Genomic DNA, 21,845 nt, shown 5'->3' on the forward strand with positions numbered 1-21,845 from the left:
CATACAGAAAGGATCGCGATAAAATAAATGATTGAATTTTGGAGCTTCAGCTTTGTCTTCTATCTACGTAGATAGCAAGCTTGGATAGATTGGATCATAAAGAGATGAAGGAGAGTTTTGTAATAGACATTTCACCTACATATACTTTGACCATGAGATGAGAACTTTAAATGTATCTTACCATGACGAAGCTACGTGAATGGAAGGAAGGATGGGAAATAAATATCCTTGACACTTTCCGATCTCGATATTATATAAGCGACGATCTTATGTAGTCGATGAAAGCTTATTGGTTGAAGGACGTCCCCACCGGGCAAGCTTATGGACGCTAAGATAAGATAACGATAAGATATAGATTTTCAACTTTTTGTGGCTTGTACTGCCCCGCGAAGCATTTCGGCTAGGAAAAAGACGATTTATTACACATACAGACGGTATTCAGTCTGTTCAATCGTTCGATGAATTCGTCTTGAGGATCAATATCATAGGGGAAAAAATTGAATACTGACTAAACTGAAAAATCAACAGAATGGCGACCGTAGTACCCCCACCGTCGAAACGACAGCGACGGGAAGTTCTGGAGCGCACTCAAGTTCAGCAAGACGTTACACCTGCGGTTGTTGAAGCTGGTTCTTTCAAAGCGCGATTCATAGATAACGACGGAAATCAATTGGCCGATACAATAGAAGTGCCCTTAGCCGATGCGACAGAGAAAAATGTGTCTCTACTACTTAACACATTACTAGGAAGGGTATGTCGAGCGTTTAGACGATGCGCTCCAAGAATGGCTGAAAACTAATGTCTCTTACTTACGCAGGAAAGAGAAGAATTCACACCTTATCGTTTTCGTATACATATACCGAGCTCCGATACAATAATCGATACATACCCCACGCCTGCCGAGTTCCTAGCCGTCCTTCGTAAACATGGCATCGAGAATCCCTTCGAAACCACAATCACATTGGCTGCTGAGCCGCAAGCGGTATTCAAAGTACAAGCGGTAACACGCATGTCAAATAGAATACCTGGGCATGGCGAAGCTATCCTAGCAGCTCAATTCTCTCCCAAGACGAGTGGTCTCTTGGCTACTGGGTCGGGTGACAACACAGCTAGAATATGGAACACGGACAGCGGCACGCCGAAGTATACTCTGAAAGGTCATTCAGGTTGGGTCTTGGCGCTAGCATGGCGACCCGATGGCCTAAACTTAGCGACTGGTAGTATGGATAAGACGGTACGAATATGGGACGAATCCGGCCAATCCGTTGGGAGGCCATTCAATGGCCATTCTAAATGGATCACAAGTATTGCGTGGCAACCATTTCACCTATGGCGTGACGAGACGCCGAGATTGGCGAGCGCCAGCAAGGACGCAACGATACGAATATGGATCGCGAATACTGGCGTAACTGAGCATGTTCTATCAGGACATAAAGTGAGCATTGATTAAATCGGCGATGTCAACAAAGGCTAATATCAACAAAAGGGTAGTGTGAGCTGCGTGAGATGGGGTGGAACAGATCTCATTTACAGTGCTAGCCAAGACAAGACCGTCAAGGTATGGAATGCCGCAGATGGGACCCTGAAACATACATTAGCATCACATGCTCATTGGGTAAATCATCTTGCGCTATCTACCGACTTTGTACTCCGGACAGCATTCTACGACCATACGAAGAACGTGCCGACCCCTTTGGAAGAGAAGCGAGCAAAGGCAAAAGAGCGGTTTGAAAAGGCGGCCAAACAACAAGGCAAAATAGCTGAACGAGTTATTTCAGCTAGTGACGATTTCACGATGTATCTTTGGGACCCTGCGCAAGGAACAAAACCCTTAGCGCGACTACTGGGGCATCAGAAACAAGTAAACCACGTGTCGTTCTCCCCAGACGGCAACCTGATTGCTAGTGCTGGTTGGGATAACCACATCAAGATATGGACCCGGTAAGCAATCAATTTTCGTGTCCCGATGTCCCCGTCCAAGTTATCCGGGGTTGGTATAAGTGGAAAATCACTAATGATGATGAGCAGGGATGGGAAGTTTCTGACAACGTTACGGGGTCATGTAAGTCGAAATGATCCCAATTTCATTATTGAAGCGGGTCTCTATGGATCGACGATCTAATTTCTAATTATGAATAGGTTGCACCAGTATACCAATGTGCCTTCTCAGCTGACTCGGTAAGTGAAACCTCTTGGTTACTTTGGTTTCCTGCAGAAAATATTTTGGAACCCTTGAAAAATTTTTTCTCAGACACTCCCGTTGCGGTTTCAAATTGGAGCTGACATGTGACTACAGCGACTTCTTTGCTCTGGATCGAAGGATACTACTCTGAAGGTATGGGACATGCGATCTTTCAAGTTATCGGTTGATTTACCCGGTCATGAAGATGAGGTATATGCATTAGATTGGTCCGTGGACGGCCGGCTTGTTGGATCCGGGGGAAAAGACAAGGCCGTCCGGCTCTGGCGCAATTGATTGGAAAAAGAAAAACATGGATAGATTCAGAAGCGAGTCGAGCGAGATAAACTCATTACTTGTCTCCACAATGTTATAGAGTTGGACCGCTCTGGGCCATCGAGTTGCATGAATTCACCTACTAATTTTGTTATTGCGAAAGATAAAATAGCAACCCGTCATCAGCGTGACAAGATGGGTCCGAAGGAAATGAAAATGCGGAACGGCATTGGAGAAAGGAATAGAAAAACTCAAACCACGTAACATATCGTAACTAGTTTGTTCGCTTGTCCCCATTCCCCAGTAGCAGTGGACACGATTTTCGACGATCCAACCAAATGGCACACGAATTGCGGGCCGTTCCTTGCATAAGTCTCTGTCGGTCCTGACCCCGTGGCACCTCGGAATTGCAGCCGAGTCGATAGATCCAACTCTAGATCCGATTTTCAAATCAAGTCATGATGTTATCATACATAAGTATTTCCACCAAGTAGTTCGTTTGCTTATTAGTATGAAAACTCCCGACTCGTAATTCATCTATTAGACTATAACTATAATAGTCCGGTCATGATAATTTCTGACTGGTGTTTACGATGTGTGCGACAATCAAGCGCCTATTTCCCTATTCCGTCTCGAGCGCGCTTAACTGCAGAGGTAACAAAGAGGGGAAAGGTAACCCAATGTGGACGACATGAGTATCACGATACATGATGCAGGTCTACCCACATGAGGCACTACAAGTCAAAATTACCTTGTTGAGGGCAGGGCGGGGTAATGAATTGGTGTGTGGTTTGTCGGAAAATGGATTTGAATGAGAAGGAGTTAGCATAGCCTGATGGACTGGTCTCGACACTGTGTGCCAAGGATGTGATAGCTTCTTGACCTTTGATCTATTCCGGGTATGTGGTTCGTGTCTACCTAGGTTAGATAACTAGGTACTTAGTAGGTACTACCTGACGCCTATAGAGCTCGGCCGCACCACTACACCAGGAGCTAGTAAGCTACCTTTCATGGCATTTTGAAAATACGTCGCTGTTTACTCGTGAGGTCCCCGTTTCTGGGTACGTATCCAGCCAATACCCAGGTTCCACATACGATGTACATGAACGAAGCATTTGCTCGTGCTTGAGACCGTGCTGTTGTTCTTGGCCGTGGCAGTACGTGTGCATATAGATATGGGGCATGCGAGAAGCATGCTCCGGTAGTTATTGGCGATCTATCTTTTACCGCGTGATCAGTACGGGGTCCCCAAGTTGTATGCACTCCCTTAAAGCTTCCTCTCACGATTCCTATCAGATGTTGTGATGAAGTTGCTCGAAGGCATCAGTCTATTCAAACGTTGAAGGGTGTGCGCCAATTAGACGAGCCTATCAAAATTTTCGCACTCCCCTGCAGGACAATGCGTATTCATATTTCGGGGACCCGGCTCGCGGGCAGGCCGTTGAAGCATGTGAACTTCCCTGAATTTCTTGGGCATCAAGGATTCACCTTTTCAGGAAAGCCGCATTGATCCTGCATACGTTTACCTATGTTAGAAAGTTCCAGGCTTTCAACGAGCTTCGAGGCTACTCGCATCTATATCTTTGTGGTGGGTATCTTAATGTATCTAAGTAGAATCTTTAATGATCTTCACGATAGGTGCGGCTTAAGGGAACTTAACTCAGGTATTAATGCATCTAATGCATGAGGGTCTTGGTAGGCTAAATCGGCCAATTATGTTAGCAATTCCGCCGGGCTGGTTGCTTACGTTGCCTTACGGCTGGTAAGTACTTAGGTAACATCGTTTGCGATTGGGAGAGATTAAAGGAATAGCCGCGGTATTGGGTAGTCGACGATACATACCTCGCGGTCAAAAGATTCTGAGGTAAAACCGATGGTTTTTGAAGCTATCACGTCTTGAGTCCTTCTCCGTAAAAACCCGGTCATACAGGTTACATTGCGGGGAATTCCGGTCGTTCACTTAAGGCCCGAACCGGGAAACAAATGGAAACAACCAATGGGACCCCTCGGACAGACAATGTGCTCAGAATCTCAAGCACAATTTATAGCGATGGTAGTAAGCTAGGCGCAGGACAGCATCGATCCGAAACGAGAAGGGCGATGCTCAAACTGCGGAGCCTTCTCTGCAGGTGGTGAGGGAAAAAAAAATCTGAGATGAATCATCGGCCATTTCGGCAACAACTTGGAATACGGGATCAAAGAATGGCCAAGACCATTGTTGCATCCATTCCCGCCTGTTGGAAAAGTGATTCTTTTGATAACAGCTCGGTGATGATGACCCTGAAGATCCACTCGGTTTACCTCCATGTAAGTAGCCAAGCTCATTGGACCCGAAGTTCGATCACTCTTTTTGCCCTTTTGTGGTTTAGACTGTGGATTTCACATGTAGTATCCGTCTTAGTTTCGGACCAAAACCTCCTGGGTAAAGGCGAAACAAGAAAAACTGGGCTGGGAATTTGCAGATTTGGTAGGGGGGAATCTGCTAGAAAACTCGATTTCCCATAGGGCTGTGATTCCCATCAATTCCATACATCGTCTCGACGAAGTGAAGAAAAAAAAAGTATTCGCTTCGGAGCAAATAGTCCTTAGAATATCTCGAATGAATTCGATTCAAATTGTTAGGATGTGGAAAAGGAGGTATTGATATAGTAGATATGAAGTCATACAAACATTTTCTGTTCATATATTCGGACGCATTTCTCCAGAGGCAGCTTTCACTCCTTCTCCATGTAACTCAACTACGTCAGGTATGAAATATGTGAAATGGGAATTGTTCCAATCCCATGGGTGTATCGAAACAAAAACCACATCAAGCTGGAGAAGCACCAACATGAAGTGGAGAAGAAATCTTTAGCGTACTTGGAATTTTGTAGACGATTCGATTCTTTGGATGCGCAGGTTCATGTAATTAACTTTCTTACTGCGGGACGGCTGCATGGCTGGAATATACCTAAACCTTAGAACTTTGACGGCAGGTGCGCTAAAGCCCGCGAACTTTGTGCATCATAAACCCTGTTGGTTCAAATTTTTAGAAGCTCTACTGCTACATTATGTAAAACTTGGCGCTATGTAGGTACCTAAGGTAGCAGGGGAGGGTAAGGTTCAATAGGTCTGGTATCCTTGATAATTTATACCTTTGAAGTACGTCACTGGTCGCTCATTCTATTAGCGGTTTGGTAGGTGTTGTGGATGCCATCCTAGTACAAATCAACAACTCTACCCAAAATTTAGCTCCCAATCGATACATTCACTGACATCAATTTGATCCAACAGCTCCTCAGCTTATCCAGCTTTATTATGCTGGCTAGCAATCATCCCTCCCAAGCAATTTCTATCCTTTTGCGTCACCTTGACTTATCACTTATGAATAACCTTTCTGACTAACCTTTCCGGGAAGTAACCCATCTAAGACGTCCCGTTCCCCTCCGCCGTAACGGTCATCCGATTCTTAAAGGAAGGACACCCGATCTCCAAAACTTTTTTAATTTTTTATTTAGACATGCGAATCCAACCAAATATTTAAGAACTCAACATACGAACCACAAAAAAAAACACACGACTCCTCTAAACAGTTAATCCTCTCCTATGAACTTGCAATTTCTTGCTTCACTCGCGACCCTTCACTTCACCAGACTGCCTTTTGGTATTGCAGTCTGGGTTGAGTCTAGTCTACCATTACAGACAACATAATTCCGCAGAGATCTAATCTCTAATTATTTTCACGATGACCATCTTCCTAGCCTCGCTGTAAGTCCCAACCCTTTAATACCTTTTAAATATATCATATGATATTTCTGTTTCTATATTTGAGCTTGTTTAGTTCAAAATATTGTTTTATATTTCCATTGATGTTATGATGCCATCTATGGTTCCATATCAAGCTCCCGCATTCCCTACCCTGGTACTCCAGGCTGAGCTATTACCAACTTGCATGAGAATCGAACGCCAATGCATAACCTCGACCCATTCACCGACTATTTAAAATATGTCTGGGCCCTGGGTGTTTTCTAACTTTTGATTTCATTAGGTTCCTGCCGAAAACGGTCTATTTCAAGTTACCAGATGCACCGCCTGCCAGCGAACGCCATAGCCAAAGACAGAACAACAAGAAATCGTCGAAACGACCCCCCCTCGAGCTTCGTACGAGTCTATTTCCCGATCCTACTATCACTCCTCCCAAGACGCCAGAGGAGGAAACTACCTACCTTGACGATGGTATTTTCGTGAACGAAGACGGCCTGCGTGTACTCAACGTTTCGGACGACGAGGAATTCCGAGCAGCCCCTACGGATAAGGAATCCCCAAAATGGGGCGGTCGAGCGAACCAACCGAAGTCTCGAGCAAACTCACCACCCCCGGCCTCTCTGTTAGAGCATGCGAGGACATTGGAAAAGGCTAAGGAACTTGGACGACAAGGAATCCTCCAACCTCGAGTAACCCGAAGCGATAGTCATGACAGGGTCTTCGCTCACGCCAACTGGCGTATCGTGAACGCTGACCAGGGCAACGGCGGCCTTAGGAATGCTGCTGAAGCCGCGGCACGAGAGGGCCACCCTGAAGAATACTCTTGGGTCGGTACCTTGGGTATGCCTACAGATGCACTTGAGGGAACACAGCAGAAGGAAGACATCAACGACAGATTCGTAACCGAATTTAGCATGTACCCTGTGTTCTGCTCCGATAAAGACTTCGATGGTCATTACCTACACTTCTGCAAGCAAATTCTGTGGCCTGTCTTCCACTACCAGATCCCAGATAACCCGAAGAGCAAGGCATATGAAGATCATTCATGGCAATTCTACGTCAACCTCAACCAAGCGTTCGCGGATAAGATTGTCAAAAATTGGAAACGAGGTGACACCATCTGGGTTAACGACTACCATCTCCTGCTGGTACCTGGCATGATTCGTAAAAAGCTCCCAGATGCTAAGATCGGTTTATTTTTGCACGTCGCTTTCCCTTCATCCGAAGTTTTCCGATGCCTCGCCGTGCGAAAACAATTGTTGGAGGGCATGCTTGGCGCCAATCTGATTGGTTTTCAAATCCACGAGTATACCCGTCACTTCCTTCAGACATGTAGCCGCTTGCTAGCCGTGGAGGCGACACCCGACGGCGTTCAGTTGGAGGACCGGTTCGTCAATGTTATGAATCACGCTATCGGTATCGACCCTATCAACCTCGATACCCATCGCCAGGAAGCCGAGGTAATGAGGTGGATCGAGATCATGAGGGAACGATACAAGGGCAAGAAAATCATTGTTGCTCGTGACAAGCTCGATCATGTTCGTGGTGTCCGACAAAAGCTTCTCTCCTATGAGCTGTTTCTTAACAAGAACCCTCAGTGGAGAGACAAGGTTGTCCTTATCCAAGTTGCTCTGTCGACTGGTGAGAAGACCGACCTTGACGCTGCTGTTGGTGACATTGTCACCAGAGTGAACTCGAACTGGGCTAACCTCGCCTACCTACCTCTTGTGTACCTAAAGCAAGATATTCCATACCCTCAATACCTCGCTCTATTAACGATTGCCGATGCGCTCATGATCACGAGTCAGCGTGAGGGCATGAACTTAACGTCCCACGAATTCATCGTCTGCCAAGACGGGAAGTACTGTGACAAGAAGCACGGGTCTCTTATTCTATCCGAGTTCACTGGTACTTCGTCCCTCTTTGGCAACAAGGAATTATCCGTAAACCCATGGAGCTACCGACAGTGCTCTGAGGCTATCAAGCAGGCCCTTGAAATGTTCGAGGGCGAGAAGACAGAAAGATGGGAAGCACTTCGTGAAGTTGTCGGCCATCACACCGGAAGCCACTGGTTTTCCGGATTCCTAGACTCTCTAGATCAAGTTTACGAGGAGCAACACCGTCATGATCAGACGTCCGTTCCTCGATTGAACTTGACCGCTCTTGGCAAGAGGTATTCCCAAAGCCAAACCCGACTCTTCTTCCTTGACCTGGAAGGCACACTAATACCTTATGGTCCGATGAACGAGATCATCCCCATGAATCCTCAGGTTAGTGAGGCAAGTTTTATATACCATCTCCTAGCAGAGGATACTGACGTGTCTGTAGCGTACTCTGGATGTATTAAATGATCTTGTTGATGACCCCCGGAACACTGTATATGTGATGTCTGGACGTAGACCCGAGGAGTTGGACCGACTTCTCCGTCTGGTTCCTAACCTTGGTCTCATAGCCGAAAATGGAAGTTTCATTAAGTTTGCCGGTAAGACCACTTGGACCGAGGTGGCAGACCACGACAAAGTTGCTGCTTGGAAAGAATCGGTTCGAGGAATCCTTCAATACTACCTCGAACGTACTCCAGGATCGGAAATCGAGGATCGCAATTCCTCGTTAATATTCCATTACAAAAATGCCGATGATTACGCTAACGCTGAACGACAAGCAAGCGATTGGACTGGTCATATTAATGAATCCTGCGAGGAACAACGAGTTCATGCCACGCAGCTAGACAACTGTGTTGTCGTCGAATCAATTGACTGGACCAAGGAAACCGCCGCCGTCCAGGTCTTCGGCCACACGAACCAAGAATCATTAGACTTACAAAACAGCCCAATCGACTTCCTCATGGTTGTTGGCGACGGCCGTGAAGACGAAAAGGTCTACAAGTGGGCAAACAGCCTACACGGCGCTAAACGGGTAAAAGAAGTTATTACAGTGAGCTTAGGTAACCGGAATACCGAAGCCACCTCCACCTTGACTCAAGGTGTCAGCGGTAAGTCAAGACCTATGATACCCCACCCGAATCATTACTAATACAGACAACAGGTGTACTTGTAACACTTCAGAAGCTTGCCGGACTTTCTTAGTTGGAGAGTATTCTGGCCTCTGGGGTAGGGCGGGCACGTTCCGCACCACTGTAGTTGGCGCGCCTGGGTGTAATTGGTGGTCCTGGCGTTCTTACCGGTTGGTCTACCTATTATTGGTTGGCGTTTTGACTACGGAGGCTTAATTCGTATCTGCGTTGTTTTTTTCATAGCCGCAACAACAACAAAGACTCACCCACCCTTCTTTTATTAGAGTCCTTGTATTAGAATCAGGATACATGCATTAGAGCGGTGTTGATGAGTTTGGAGGGGTATCTACATTTTTCACTTTTTACCAAGTTTTTTGGCCCGTCTTAGAACTGCATACAATCCACTCGCAAGGGAAGGAATATTATTTTTCAAAAAGATGGATAGCGTGGGGTTGTATAGGGTAGTTAAGACGGGTTTCGTCGTATTGACACGAGTAATGCGGTGGGTGGGCCTTGTATACATACATACATACATTCCATAGCGACACGAAACGACGTTTGGATGGGTTAATGAACGAATTTTAGAATGGTGTCTGGCGAAGCAACATGGGAAGCGTTGATTTTGGTTTGGTACATGGAAGGTTTAGATTGGTTTTTGTATATCATCGAAATGTCTAAGTGGTCCGGATCTTCATCCGTTTGGATCGGCTATGGGAGAGTGTAGGTACGAAAGGAAGAAGAAAAATAGACAAATCTCCTAATGCATCATGGACTGTGGCTCCGAGGGTGATATATGTTGAATGATATTGGTCGGACGAGGACTCCGAGGGCGGGTTATTGGAACCGCATGATATACTGGTGAAATCATAAGAGTGCTGATATCATTGTAACCATGTTGTTTCGCTACCGCCTTGTAGAATTCCCATCTAAAACACAAAACAAAACGTACCTAGGTACCCCTACACAGCCGCGTTTCCACATTCCTATATAGGACACCTAGTGAAGCCTGATTCGCTACATGGGTGCTGGGTGGTAATCGAGGCTATGGTAGTATCGTAAGGTACTGTACCATTTTATTCCCAACAAACAGTTATTAGTATACTCTCAACTACGTTTAGCTACGTTGCTAGGAATGGCGTGGTTTGGTGTCTAGGCCCGCGATATATAATGGCAGTTTCTATCCTATCCGTAGATCCGCGCCAACGAGCTATGAAATGTTTATCCATTGTAGGCAGGCAATTCTTGGCGGACATAGAAAGCATTGTTTCACCACAGCGGCCCTACCAATCAAACGACATCACGGTGTTTATAATTGGACGAAGAGGTATGAGTGTGGTGTGGTTCTGTAACCGGTCCTGAGCTCAAAGGTGCATTTTCAATGAGGTCACGTTGCGTCGTGAATTGATTATCTAGTATCCTAATGCCATGTGAAGTAACAGGAGAAACTAACTGGGATGAAAATGTCGATATCAGTATATTAATCCCAGCCTACCTTACTATATAGCGTCGCAGTATTTTATCGGGTACCACGCGAGCCTTTCATCATGGCTCGATACTTAGATTATATCAGCAGATTGGAAACTGACCATCTGTGGGGGAGATGTGATAATAATCATAGTGACCTTTCCAATAAGGCGATGAATCAGATGTGTTTGAGATTCCTGGGAATGAGCATGCGAGAATCAGACGACAGGGATGGATTTCTGAAATGCCGGCTTGGATCTAGAATCTTGCAGACGTAATTTGACGTCCCGGCACGTTCCCCATAACACGGACGTAGTAGGAACCAGACAAGACAGTGCCTACCATCTCCCTTTACATCTCCGCTTTGAGAGGTGTGGTAGTCACGGGGTTTAGATGTTACCCGGCAGATAGAAACTCCGCCTTGATCATGTAATGTCATAGGAAGGAAATCCCCGAGTCGTAGTGATCGTCGGCTGTCCACGTCGGCGCATTAATATATTGCCCACCGCGTTGTAACGGTTCGTTTGGTGGGGTAGGTCGTTGAGAACGCGACGTATGAGGTTGGGACGAGAAACTCGCCATACCACCATTTACTCCAGATTTCTTTTCGGCCGAGAGTAATTAATTCAGAATCCGTCTGTTCACGGGTAGTGGAAAGGGGGCCGGCAACGCTAGGCATCCTTCCCTGGTATTAGCGGACTTCCGAACGATAGCTCCGACGTTAGGACATACATATATAAATGGTGGATATTAATTGATAGCGCGTGGACGTCATCGACACGCATCCCTCTCAATAATATCGGTCCTCTATTTCTTCCCTCCTCTTAAATTTGTTGTTTCTTATAACGCTTTCCCCTTTCTCCTCCATACAGAATCTTGTCGAATGCGAGGGTGCTTCTCCAATATTGAACATCGCAAGCTGATTCGAGATTCTCAATAAAAACGGAGGTGGCATCCTACCCCATACCCCCCCCTCATTGATCCGGACTTTCGTTGGCTGCATAGATCTGCTCTTACATTTAGGTTAGTTAAGCCCCCCGCCCGTGCGTGTCGGAGAAGGTCTATATAAGTAGGATATCGGGCTCATCTATTTTTCAGAACCCAAAAGATAATCAGCGAAATTTCAAGTTCTCTTGAACCACTGTTGGTTCGGGCGATCGCATCCGCGCAACACCACAATCAAAACGGCAAGAATAAGGGAACAACATCCGAGAGAACCACCCTAACAAAGAATCGGCATAAGAAAGGAATCTTCTGTTCAAATTCATAATTCATATCAACAAAATGGAACCCACAAACCCCACTAGCCCCTCGCCAGCTGTCGAGTCGGACAGCTGGTTCTGGTCTTGGGTTACAAACTCGTACCCCAACTGAACCCTCCACAATCATGAAAAATCAACGAGATCGCTGAGCCATACCGGCCATGGCAAAGAAAGAGGAGAGCGTGGTGAGGAAATTCGACTAGTCCTGTTGCTCCATAAAAGTGAGCCCGGGCCTGCAATGGTGAAAGCTAAATACCTTCTGAAACTGCTGGCGCAAACCATATAAGCCAGCTAATACGTGAATGGTGCCAACTCTATACTAGCATATCCTCAAATTGAGACGGCCATGGTACAGAATGGTATCCCCGTATTAAGGAGATATGCGTTCCCCGCACCAACAAGCGTTTTTGACTGGTCGGAAAGGGACTACTTCGCCAAATTTCTATATCGCCCACTGCAACACGAGCTACTTAAATATTATGTTAGCTTTTGCAACACGGTTAAAGGAGCCGGTGGATGAGGTCAGCGAAGATATTCGGATTTCCATTCCTTATCATCTTCACCTTTTCCGATCCGAGGTAGCAGTGGGGCAGGCTTGATTCCTTGTCTATGAACTCGCCATCCCACTCGGGTTATTTGCGCCGGGGGTTCAGTGATCTAGTTGATGGAAGAAAGCAATATCAAGTACCACCTTGATGATTGAACGAGGACCAAAGGACCGGGACGGGGAGGCCGAGGTATCAAAGGATGTTAGGGTGACAAAGCCGTGATTGGGGATGTAAATACTTTCATTTTCAAGGAACTGGATATATCTTGTCCACTTTCAAATTGTTAACTTTTCCAATGCAAACTTGATAAGTCAACCTGTCGATTTAAATGGATTGATCGTGAATGACTATAATTATCTTCAAGTACCTAGTCGAAAGGGTAGCTGAGTAAGGAGGTGACTAAGCTGACGTTCAGGGATCAGTGACCCCACGTACTCGAATAGGAAACATAACCCCGCGATTCCGATTCTCGGAGTGCTTGGTCACCACGCAATTTGGAAGAGACCGCACCAACGTGGAAGGACCAATGAACTAATTGCATATCCTCAGCTCAAGATTTCTCACCGTGCCTTCCAGTGCATCATACCGAAAGAAAGAAATTACACTTTTCGTAATATTCAATTGAAGATTGGGAAAGCAAGAAACATACACTACAATGGCTCCATTCCCACCTCCACCAGTCAATACCATTGATTGGTCTAACGTTGGCTTCCGAGTTCGTGAAGGTAGGTCGTGTCTACTTTTTAACCTACTCAAAAAAAAAAAAAAATTAATTTCCAATTGACTTTTCTGTGTCACCAGTAAACGGACATATCGAGTCGCACTTCTCTAAGAAAACCGGAAAATGGTCGACACCCGAGTTCGTCACCGATCCTTACATCCGTATCCATGGCATGGCTCCGGCTCTCAACTATGGCCAACAAGCCTACGAGGGTCTCAAGGCCTTCCGTGATCCATCTGGTAACATCAAAGTCTTCCGACCTGACCGCAATGCCATTCGAATGCAGCACTCGGCAGAATTCATCTCGGTTCCTCCTGTACCCTCCGACCTATTCGTTGAAGCCGTAAAAGCTGCCGTTTCTCTAAATGCCGAGTATGTTCCACCTCACGAGACGGGCGCCGCGATGTACATCCGACCGCAAATCTACGGATCGAGCGCGCAATTAGGACTTAACCCTCCCGAAGAATACATGTTCTGCGTTTATGTTATACCTACCGGTGTGTACCACGGTACGCATCCCGTCAAGGCCTTGATTCTAGACGACTTCGACCGCGCAGCGCCGAACGGTACGGGAAGCGCAAAGATCGGAGGTAATTATGCGCCGGTGCTTAGGTGGAGTGACAAGGCAAGAGAAGCGGGATATGGTATCACTCTTCACCTGGACAGTGCGACACATTCGGAAATCGATGAGTTCAGCACAAGTGGTTTCATCGGAGCACTTGTGGACGGGGACAACGTGACCCTTGTGGTACCCGACTCGAAGAATGTGATCCAAAGTGTAACCGCCGATAGTATTACGGATATCGGCCGGAGCTTCGGATGGAAAGTAGAGAAGCGACAAGTGAGTTTCGTTTTATGCAGAATGTAAGTTATAGCAGTTGTACTAACCTTACCCTAGATAAAATACGGCGAGCTTCCAAAGTTCTCCGAGGTTATGGCTGCAGGTACGGCTGCGGCGTTGGTACCAATAAGGTCCATCTCGCGACGCTCCGACCCCGCTTTGCCTCTGTCTGCTAGCTCGCGTGTATCGACTGAGGGTGATTTAGAAAAAGTCACCTATATCCCCGATGCGAATGAAGATGCTGGTCCAATATGTCTGCGACTGTTGACTCAACTCAAAGGCATCCAGCTAGGAAAGGTCAAGGATGACTTCGGCTGGTGCTTTCCTGTCACCCGCGAAGACGGAGTCGAGGTCACTGGCGGGACAAATGGGAATGGAGTGCCGAAAAATGGAGAATCCATTGATCAATTGGATTAATTGAGAGAAATGAGTATTTTCTAGATGATTCTTATATGTGGAGTTTACCTATGGGCAAGACAAAAAAGAGTCAAAACGGGGATTAAAATCAGCAATGGATGAAGATTCGCTTCCTCTTTACTATTAGACAATTGACATGTTATTGTTAGCAACTGGCAGGTCATATAAAACAGCGACTGATGTGGTATGTATATGTTTGTTGGTAGCTATCTGAATCGGAAGCTGCTCGCATAGCCGCGGTATACGAACGCCGCAAGCCACCCATTTACAGGTGACATCCAATAACATCTACGGTATCTGTCTTGAGATATCTACTTGTACCGATATTTACCGACCTAAAGCAATACAATCATAATCCTCGGCGAAAATTCAACAGCAGCGAACGAGTTATAAACCTTTCCTCGACTGATTTTATTATCTTTTAGCTTCTTCAGAAAACAAAAACTTCTAGGTTCATAATTATTAGGGGTGTATATTTTTAAGACAATGTTTCCATTTTCATAGCCTCGTCGGTTCGGTGTCGCATATTATCGGAATGAGCCATTTTCTCTACTCATACCCATCAAGACCCCTGAAACCATGTGCCACAACCTTGAACTGTCACCCAACTTATTTCCACAAAGCAGGCTCTGGGTTTTATTTCGGTGACTATTTTTCCTTATCACGAAGCTTACCTTAGATAAAGATTTCTAGCTTTCCGATTCGACGCGCCGAAATTGATGTCTGTCGTAATCCTCCCGGATGTCGATCCGTGGGACTGGATCTTGACATTTGCAACCCCTTATCAAGAGGCCGCCCGTCATGTGATTGTACGTCTCTGTAGTCTATGAATGTACTGCTATTATTATATACTATCTTCTCTACTTCTGAATATCTTCGAGTTGCGATAATATAATTAAGAAAACGAGAAGTTACTTTAGACATAGAGACTGAAACTAGTAGTGGGCGGAAGCGCCGTCATATTCGTCCTACCTTTGTCTTCAAACAAGCAAACTTCCCCGGCAAATTCTCTTCAAAGGTATACCCCTGGCGCCACCATACTAGCACCTAGATGCCCATTGTTTACTTCGGTATAGGGAGGAGAAGCTACCCCAACCTAGAGAGCTCACCCTGTCCAAGTAATGTAGCTTGCCAATGGTACTTTCATTCTCGAGCACAATCCTGGCAACTGATTGATATCATTTCTCACCAGCTCCCAAATAAGCAACTTGCATTTTTGTTGGTTTCCATGAGCAAGATAGACATGAAGAAAAAGCTTTCCCCACGCTGGCTGCTTGAAGATGGCGGCTTATCTTTTGAATGCCTGACAGGTGATAGGCCAATTCACCTGGGATCTAGGATCTTGAAAGAACGAGAGTCAGCGGTAGTGGTTCTAGCTAGGTCGGTCGCAACACACTATTCAGGTCGGTAGAGGTAGTAGTCCTGTATTGTTCTTTTATAGCACAGCCCTCCCATCCATTCAATAATACCTCCCCATCGTCTGCAAGTGTGGTGACATGCAGTGAGTGACCGTCGGAAAATATTTTTACGTACTTGAAACCACGTTCGTAATGCGGATTCACAACCATGGCGACGCCAAAGATCACAATTGCGACCGATGACGACTTGTCCATCAAGCCCGCAGATTCGAGTAGCGCGCCGAATCTCGGTGGTGTATTCCACACGCGAAGCTTATCACGACCTCGTAGTCGTCGAACGAATTCCCGCCCCTCTCATGAGAGGCGGAGCGAACATCTCGATGTGGAGGATGAGGATGATTGGCTTCGCGATGACGGCAGGAAGAAACAGGTCTTCAAGGGAACTGCGCTGCTTTGGTATCATAGCTCCCGTTTGATTATGGAGTACTGATGCGTTGTAAACCGATGCTGATCGATTGCGTGAAGGTTGGCGTATCAATCGGTTGGTGCTATTTACGGGGACATGTAAGCGATCTTCTGGTTTATTCATTACCCTCAACTACAATGTGAATGTGGTAGTAATTGCTAACTCAAATACCCTTAGTGGAACGAGGTGAGGCATTTCTCAATCGCGAACAAGTGGTACTGGGTCACTAAACTCAGTTAATGCGACTAGTCCTCTATACGTGTTTTCGAGTACCTTCACCGACCAACCTAGTTATGACGACCTCCTTCAAGTTCTCTCGGTCGTCGTATGGTCCTTGACCATTATGGTGACGCTGAAGTACATTTTGATCATCTTACACGCCGACAACCAGGGAGAAGGGGGCACGTTCAGCTGCTATTCACTTCTCACTCGATATGTGAGTTTGAATACTTTACGAATGTGTCCTCGTTTTTGTTGACACTTTTAGGCGAATATTACCGATCGCGATCCGCGCGAAGCTCGTCTTATAAAGATGGAGCGTCATGAGACTCAGGATATGCGCCCGAGTAATAGAACCGTTCGCTCAACTATTGAGCGAAGTATGTTCACGCGTGGTTTACTAAAGACTATTGGTGTGCTCGCGGTCTCGATGGTTATCGCAGACGGTGTTCTTACACCTGCGCAATCCGTCCTTGGTGCAGTCCAAGGTCTCTCGGTGGTAAGCTCTAACATAACCAGTCCCACCATCGTCGGTACATCATGTGGAATATTAGTCGTGCTTTTCCTCATCCAACCTCTCGGCACTACGAAGCTCGCCACCGTTTTCGCTCCAATTGTGATCTTGTGGCTCGGATTCAATGCTGGTTTTGGCATTTACAACCTGGTCCAGTATGATCATTCAGTATTGAAAGCCTTCTCACCGTATTATGCTATCCACTTCTTCATGGAGAAGAAAACGGAGGGCTGGAAGATGCTCGGTGGGATCTTACTCGCATTTACCGGTGTAGAGGCCTTGTTCGCGGACCTTGGCGCGTTTAGTATGAGAGCCATCCAGATTAGTTGGCTGTCCTGGTGCTACCCTTGCTTGCTGCTGGCGTATGTCGGACAGGCTGCGTATATCAGTGTGCATCCTGACGCGTACACAAATCCGTTTTACAATGCAGTCCCTCCTGGTATGCTGTACCCCAGTTTAATTGTAGCTGTGCTTGCAGCTATTGTTGCTTCGCAAGCTATGATTACGGCAGTTTTTCAGGTATGCCGAGAAATGCCCCCTTTCTCTAGGAACATTGACCTGACTCATCACCATAGCTCATTAGTCAATTGATGAAACTATCATACTGTCCTCAAGTGAAAGTCGTCCACACATCGACGAAATTCCATGGGCAACTCTATGTACCATTCGTTAATTGGATCTTATTGTGTGGAACTATTCTTGTCACTTGCGTCTACTCCAACACAACTCGCCTCGGAAATGCATACGGGTAAGCCAGCCTACAATCCCCCTTTACTTTCTGCAAAATTGGTTTTGATAGCTCCCAGTGTATGTGTTATGTTCGTGACGTTTTTCGATACCTGCATGGTAACCCTCGCGTCTCTAATCGTCTGGGGATTTTCACCATATCTCGTCTTCATACCGTGGCTCTTCTTCGCCACTGTCGACGGCCTATACTTATCGTCGGCGCTCACAAAAGTCCCCGACGGAGCTTGGTTCACGATCACCATTGCCGGAATTCTTGGCTGCATCTTCCTGCTCTGGCGCTTCGGCAAGGAAAACCAATGGCGTGCTGAAGCCGAAGACCGTTTCCGACCCGGGCAACTAGTCCACCGAACGGAAGACACCCTCGATAGCCCCTTAGTTATGGCCCCTCGCTGGGGTGGCGGCGCAGTTAGCCGCTTCAGAGGTTTCGGTATTTTCTTCGACAAGACAGGTATACTCACACCAACCGTATTTACACAATTCGTTAGCAAATTCGGTACGGTACCCGACGCCATGGTATTCTTCCACCTACACCCAGTCGAAGCCCCATCTGTTCCCTCGAGTGAACGCTACGCCATCTCGCGCATCCCCGCCATCCCCTGCTGTTACAGACTCGTCGTGCGACGCGGTTTCATGGACGAAGTTATCACTCCAGATTTAGCAGCCCTGATTTACGAGCAAGTGCGCGACTTCGTTATTCGCAAGGCTACTAGTGGCGATGAAGACGAGCAAGTTGGTACCGTAGAGGATAGGGCGCAGGAGCAAAGCCAAACTAACGGGTCTACGGCGGGACTTGATTTTACCACCACACCCGCTGCGGCGAGGCCAGTCGAGAGGAATTTGGCGGTTCGCGTGCTCGCGGATGAGGCGGCAAAAGCGGAGCTTGGAAGACTAGATCGGGCGTTCGCTACGAAGGTCGTGTATGTTGTTGGTAAGGAACAGATGCGTATTAGGGATCACCCCGTGTCGTTTCCTCGGCGTATCATATTGACGACGTTCCTCTGGATAAGGGATAATACACGAGCTAAGATTGCAAACTTGCGACTTGCGATGGATAGAGTTGTCGAAGTTGGTTTTGTAAAGGAGATCTAGGGGTGTTGGCAGGGGGCACCTAGATTAACATAAAGTGAAATGACGAAGTCAAGATATTTTGAAATAGATGTAGGATAGAAGTTTGGTACAATTTGTATTTCGAGTTGGATATGAAATTACTACCAATTGCTAACATTTCTTTATGTCATAGAGCTATCGCATTACGACTATTTGCAAATGCCTGCACTCTATTTCCTATTGCGGTCATATCAGGATCTTGTTCTATGTCAACCCAATCCTTAATTCGCTCATTTGGAGGCGCGACGCCTGTCCTTACCAAAGAGACTACTTCGCACCTATCGCCAAATTCTTCCATTCTTTCGCATTCCCAAGCGCTGTATGCGTTGTACCACCAACTATGAGTGAGTCCATCCCGCCCTTTATACCCCGCAGTGCCGTCCGCAGCGATGCGCGCCGCCCAAGGCTTGTCCACGACATAATGCAAGCAGATGACTTCCTCATCACGCCAGATATTAGGATGCCAATACTTCATCGTCTTCAAAGCGTTGTATTGCCACCCTAGCGCCTTCCACCTTCCGGCAAAGAAAAGTGCAAGGAAATCCTGATCCGGAAATTTGAAGTTGGACAGCAAAGGAGATGAGTTGAAGAGCTTCATCATAGACTTCCACATTATTTCAGAAGGTCTGAATAAGAACATACCGCCGTTTATGAGGTGGTGCGTCCTTGGACTTATATCGGTCGGTTGAGTGGGGCTAGAAAGCGGTGTATATGCACAGTTCGCTGGATGCCAGTCCTCCGGTGCCCAGGGATCGTGATCGCGGTTACATACACAGGACTGGTTTGCGCCTAACCAGTCTGTCGGAAGTTGACCCAGCTTGTCAAAGATGGAATCCATATTGTGGAATCCAGCCATGTCGGCGTCGAGATAGCAGACGGCATCAAATTCGAACAGCTCAAATACGCGAAGCTTCGTCCATGTATCTTCGAAGCGTCGGGCGATTAAATTTATCTCAACATCCTGTGGTGGTAAGAGTTGGTTGCACCGGCGAAGAATGAGGTTACTCCGCAACGACTCGAGCTCAAGGGCCCTCAGTGCATTTTGAGAGAGGCTTGGTGTATGGAGTACAACTAAAGGATACGCTGCATTGTGCTTCTTAAGAGTATAAGCTAATGTTACTACACCCGCTAAGTAACTTCCACGGGTAATAAGAGTCGCATATGCGTATGGCTTGTGCGTCTTGGTGGTCGAAACCATTGCGCAGGGCTTTAGGTAGGCGCCGTCAATATCAAGAGAACCAGTGGGCCTGGTCACTTTACTAAACTTCTAGACAGGTAATATTGGAAGTATTAAATTGCGAGTTTATAGTATCAGATGAATACGTCATGTTGAAGTATTCAGGCACCTGGGACGGGAACTCCGTTTGATGATTCATTACCCCCAGCTCCTTGCCGCAAAGGCGGGCAGTCAACGATGGGACCCCAAAATTAAACCCGTTGTTGATATACAGACCATTCATAGCCGCATAAATTCCTCATGTCTGTACTCCAACGCACCTCGTGATTTCTATCGCATCCTATCAATTGTTAATTTGACACGGGTTGGATAGTGTAGGGTGTTGGATGCTTACGGGTACGCCACTGGGTTCCCAACCTTCTATAAAATGGCTATCGTATATCAAATTTGGGTTCCCCTTGGGCCCGGTTTGATCATAGTCGGAAGCCTTTCGCCTTTTCTCATGCACCGTGCTTCGTACATATTCTAGATATAATGGGTTGCCAGGTTTGACCACTGTAGCGTTATTAGAGAAAGCTCTCATACGATTCAAATGAACATACCATTGTCCGCAGCATATATAGAACCAACTGACACTAGCCCGAGCTCTTCGCAGAGTTTTAAATCGGTAGTATATGCAGGTTTATAATGATCGAGGAATAGAAGGTCGATATGCTTTAACGTATCCTCCTTGACCAAACGTTCTAGAGAATTGGAACTAGGACCAACGATGACCTTGACGACATTGCTAAGTCCTGCTAGGTCGACAAGTACGGACATTACGGCGGCAAATTCGGGGTTCATCTCCAAACTGTAGTATCGCTGGCCTCCGACACCTTTTAACGCTGCACCGAATGCGATGGCTGAATATCCGACATAGCCACCTAGTTCGACGATAACTCGTGGGTTTTCATCTTTTATTAACTTCGTGATTGCCTTCGCTTTATATTCGCCAATATTCACTATAACGAGGTAGTTAGTAGGGGATTACAACATAGATAGGCCTAAGGCGTATCCCCGAGCCCCCCGTAAGTACACTCCCCAAGCAGGTCGTGCCATTTCTAAATGGATTTCAATTATGAATGAATACAGGTTAAGGCGATTCATACTAAGATATTTTCTGGTTTTCCCAAATTCGTCAATTGCGTCTAGAACTCGTTGTGGTTTTCCTCTCATTTCTTCAAGGGACGCATGGTCGTAAATGAAATGAAGCAATTCGATTTCCCTTCCATCATTGAACTGGTAGGACGGGTTAGCGTGCGCCAGTCAATGTGGTATGTGTACTAACGTATAATTCTTCTTGAGGCTGATAGGCCTCGCCTGTGAATGAGTATTTCTTTAGTCCACTCATTATTCCGGTTCCGCTTGTAAGTGTATAGGTATGAGTAGGATAAAAAGTCCGCGTAGATGACAATCCAGCAAATTCCCTACCTCGATACTCACTGATTACTCGATGTATGATCTAAAGGTGTCTCGGTATATGGTGTGTCGTTATAAGTACGTATTTTGGAGTCTTGAGGTCATTGACTCCTTTTCCGGTTGGGCACACGATAAATAGTAGGTTTCGCAGGTGCAGTAGCATGCCACTAAAGAGTAAGGATGTCTTGCAGCATTTCGTATCCGTAAACTCCCGGAATGAAATAAAAAATTGGAAATTTCCAAAAATTTCTACTATTTTTCGTGCTAATTTTCAGGATGCGGGTTGAGTGTTGGTATGCGTTGAGGTGTTGCGACGTTATGGGGCTAATATCCA

The 21,845-nt window shown here is 46.4% G+C and overlaps 6 protein-coding genes across 6 annotated transcripts; 4 read left to right on the plus strand and 2 right to left on the minus strand.

Moving 5' to 3' along the window:
• Window positions 1-182: 182 nt before the first annotated feature.
• F4822DRAFT_438545 (YVTN repeat-like/Quino protein amine dehydrogenase) lies at window positions 183-2,476 on the plus strand (the record flags this gene model as incomplete). Its single annotated transcript, XM_051462531.1, has 7 exons — window positions 183-195; window positions 543-751; window positions 818-1,435; window positions 1,487-1,941; window positions 2,029-2,062; window positions 2,140-2,178; window positions 2,297-2,476. The coding sequence occupies 7 exons, from the start codon at window positions 183-185 to the stop codon at window positions 2,474-2,476; spliced, it is 1,548 nt and encodes a 515-aa protein (XP_051310734.1).
• Window positions 2,477-6,179: 3,703 nt separating this feature from the next.
• F4822DRAFT_438546 (glycosyltransferase family 20 protein) lies at window positions 6,180-9,285 on the plus strand (the record flags this gene model as incomplete). Its single annotated transcript, XM_051462532.1, has 4 exons — window positions 6,180-6,202; window positions 6,483-8,469; window positions 8,528-9,191; window positions 9,245-9,285. 4 exons carry the CDS (start codon window positions 6,180-6,182, stop codon window positions 9,283-9,285), a joined length of 2,715 nt encoding a protein of 904 aa, XP_051310735.1.
• Window positions 9,286-12,818: 3,533 nt separating this feature from the next.
• F4822DRAFT_416834 (branched-chain amino acid aminotransferase II) lies at window positions 12,819-14,532 on the plus strand. The gene is made up of 3 exons (XM_051459382.1): window positions 12,819-13,211; window positions 13,288-14,048; window positions 14,106-14,532. Exons 1-3 carry the CDS (start codon window positions 13,142-13,144, stop codon window positions 14,463-14,465), a joined length of 1,191 nt encoding a protein of 396 aa, XP_051310736.1. The 5' UTR covers window positions 12,819-13,141; the 3' UTR covers window positions 14,466-14,532.
• A 1,318-nt stretch (window positions 14,533-15,850) lies between these two features.
• On the plus strand, window positions 15,851-18,931 carry F4822DRAFT_378780 (potassium transporter). Its single transcript, XM_051456372.1, has 7 exons — window positions 15,851-16,279; window positions 16,349-16,387; window positions 16,467-16,475; window positions 16,539-16,725; window positions 16,777-17,541; window positions 17,598-17,770; window positions 17,829-18,931. Exons 1-7 carry the CDS (start codon window positions 16,032-16,034, stop codon window positions 18,856-18,858), a joined length of 2,451 nt encoding a protein of 816 aa, XP_051310737.1. The 5' UTR covers window positions 15,851-16,031; the 3' UTR covers window positions 18,859-18,931.
• F4822DRAFT_379106 (nucleotide-diphospho-sugar transferase) lies at window positions 18,931-20,783 on the minus strand. Its single transcript, XM_051456373.1, has 2 exons — window positions 20,656-20,783; window positions 18,931-20,608 (listed from the first exon to the last, which is right to left on the minus strand). Exon 2 carries the CDS (start codon window positions 20,072-20,074, stop codon window positions 19,004-19,006), a length of 1,071 nt encoding a protein of 356 aa, XP_051310738.1. The 5' UTR covers window positions 20,075-20,608; window positions 20,656-20,783; the 3' UTR covers window positions 18,931-19,003.
• On the minus strand, window positions 20,352-21,443 carry F4822DRAFT_433501 (S-adenosyl-L-methionine-dependent methyltransferase; the record flags this gene model as incomplete). Its single annotated transcript, XM_051461854.1, has 5 exons — window positions 20,352-20,393; window positions 20,448-20,608; window positions 20,656-21,054; window positions 21,202-21,331; window positions 21,381-21,443. 5 exons carry the CDS (start codon window positions 21,441-21,443, stop codon window positions 20,352-20,354), a joined length of 795 nt encoding a protein of 264 aa, XP_051310739.1.
• Between the last annotated feature and the right edge of the window lie 402 nt (window positions 21,444-21,845).

Source organism: Hypoxylon trugodes (genome assembly GCF_022578975.1).
Source record: "Hypoxylon trugodes strain CBS 135444 unplaced genomic scaffold F4822scaffold_9, whole genome shotgun sequence".
Lineage (NCBI taxonomy): Eukaryota > Fungi > Ascomycota > Sordariomycetes > Xylariales > Hypoxylaceae > Hypoxylon > Hypoxylon trugodes.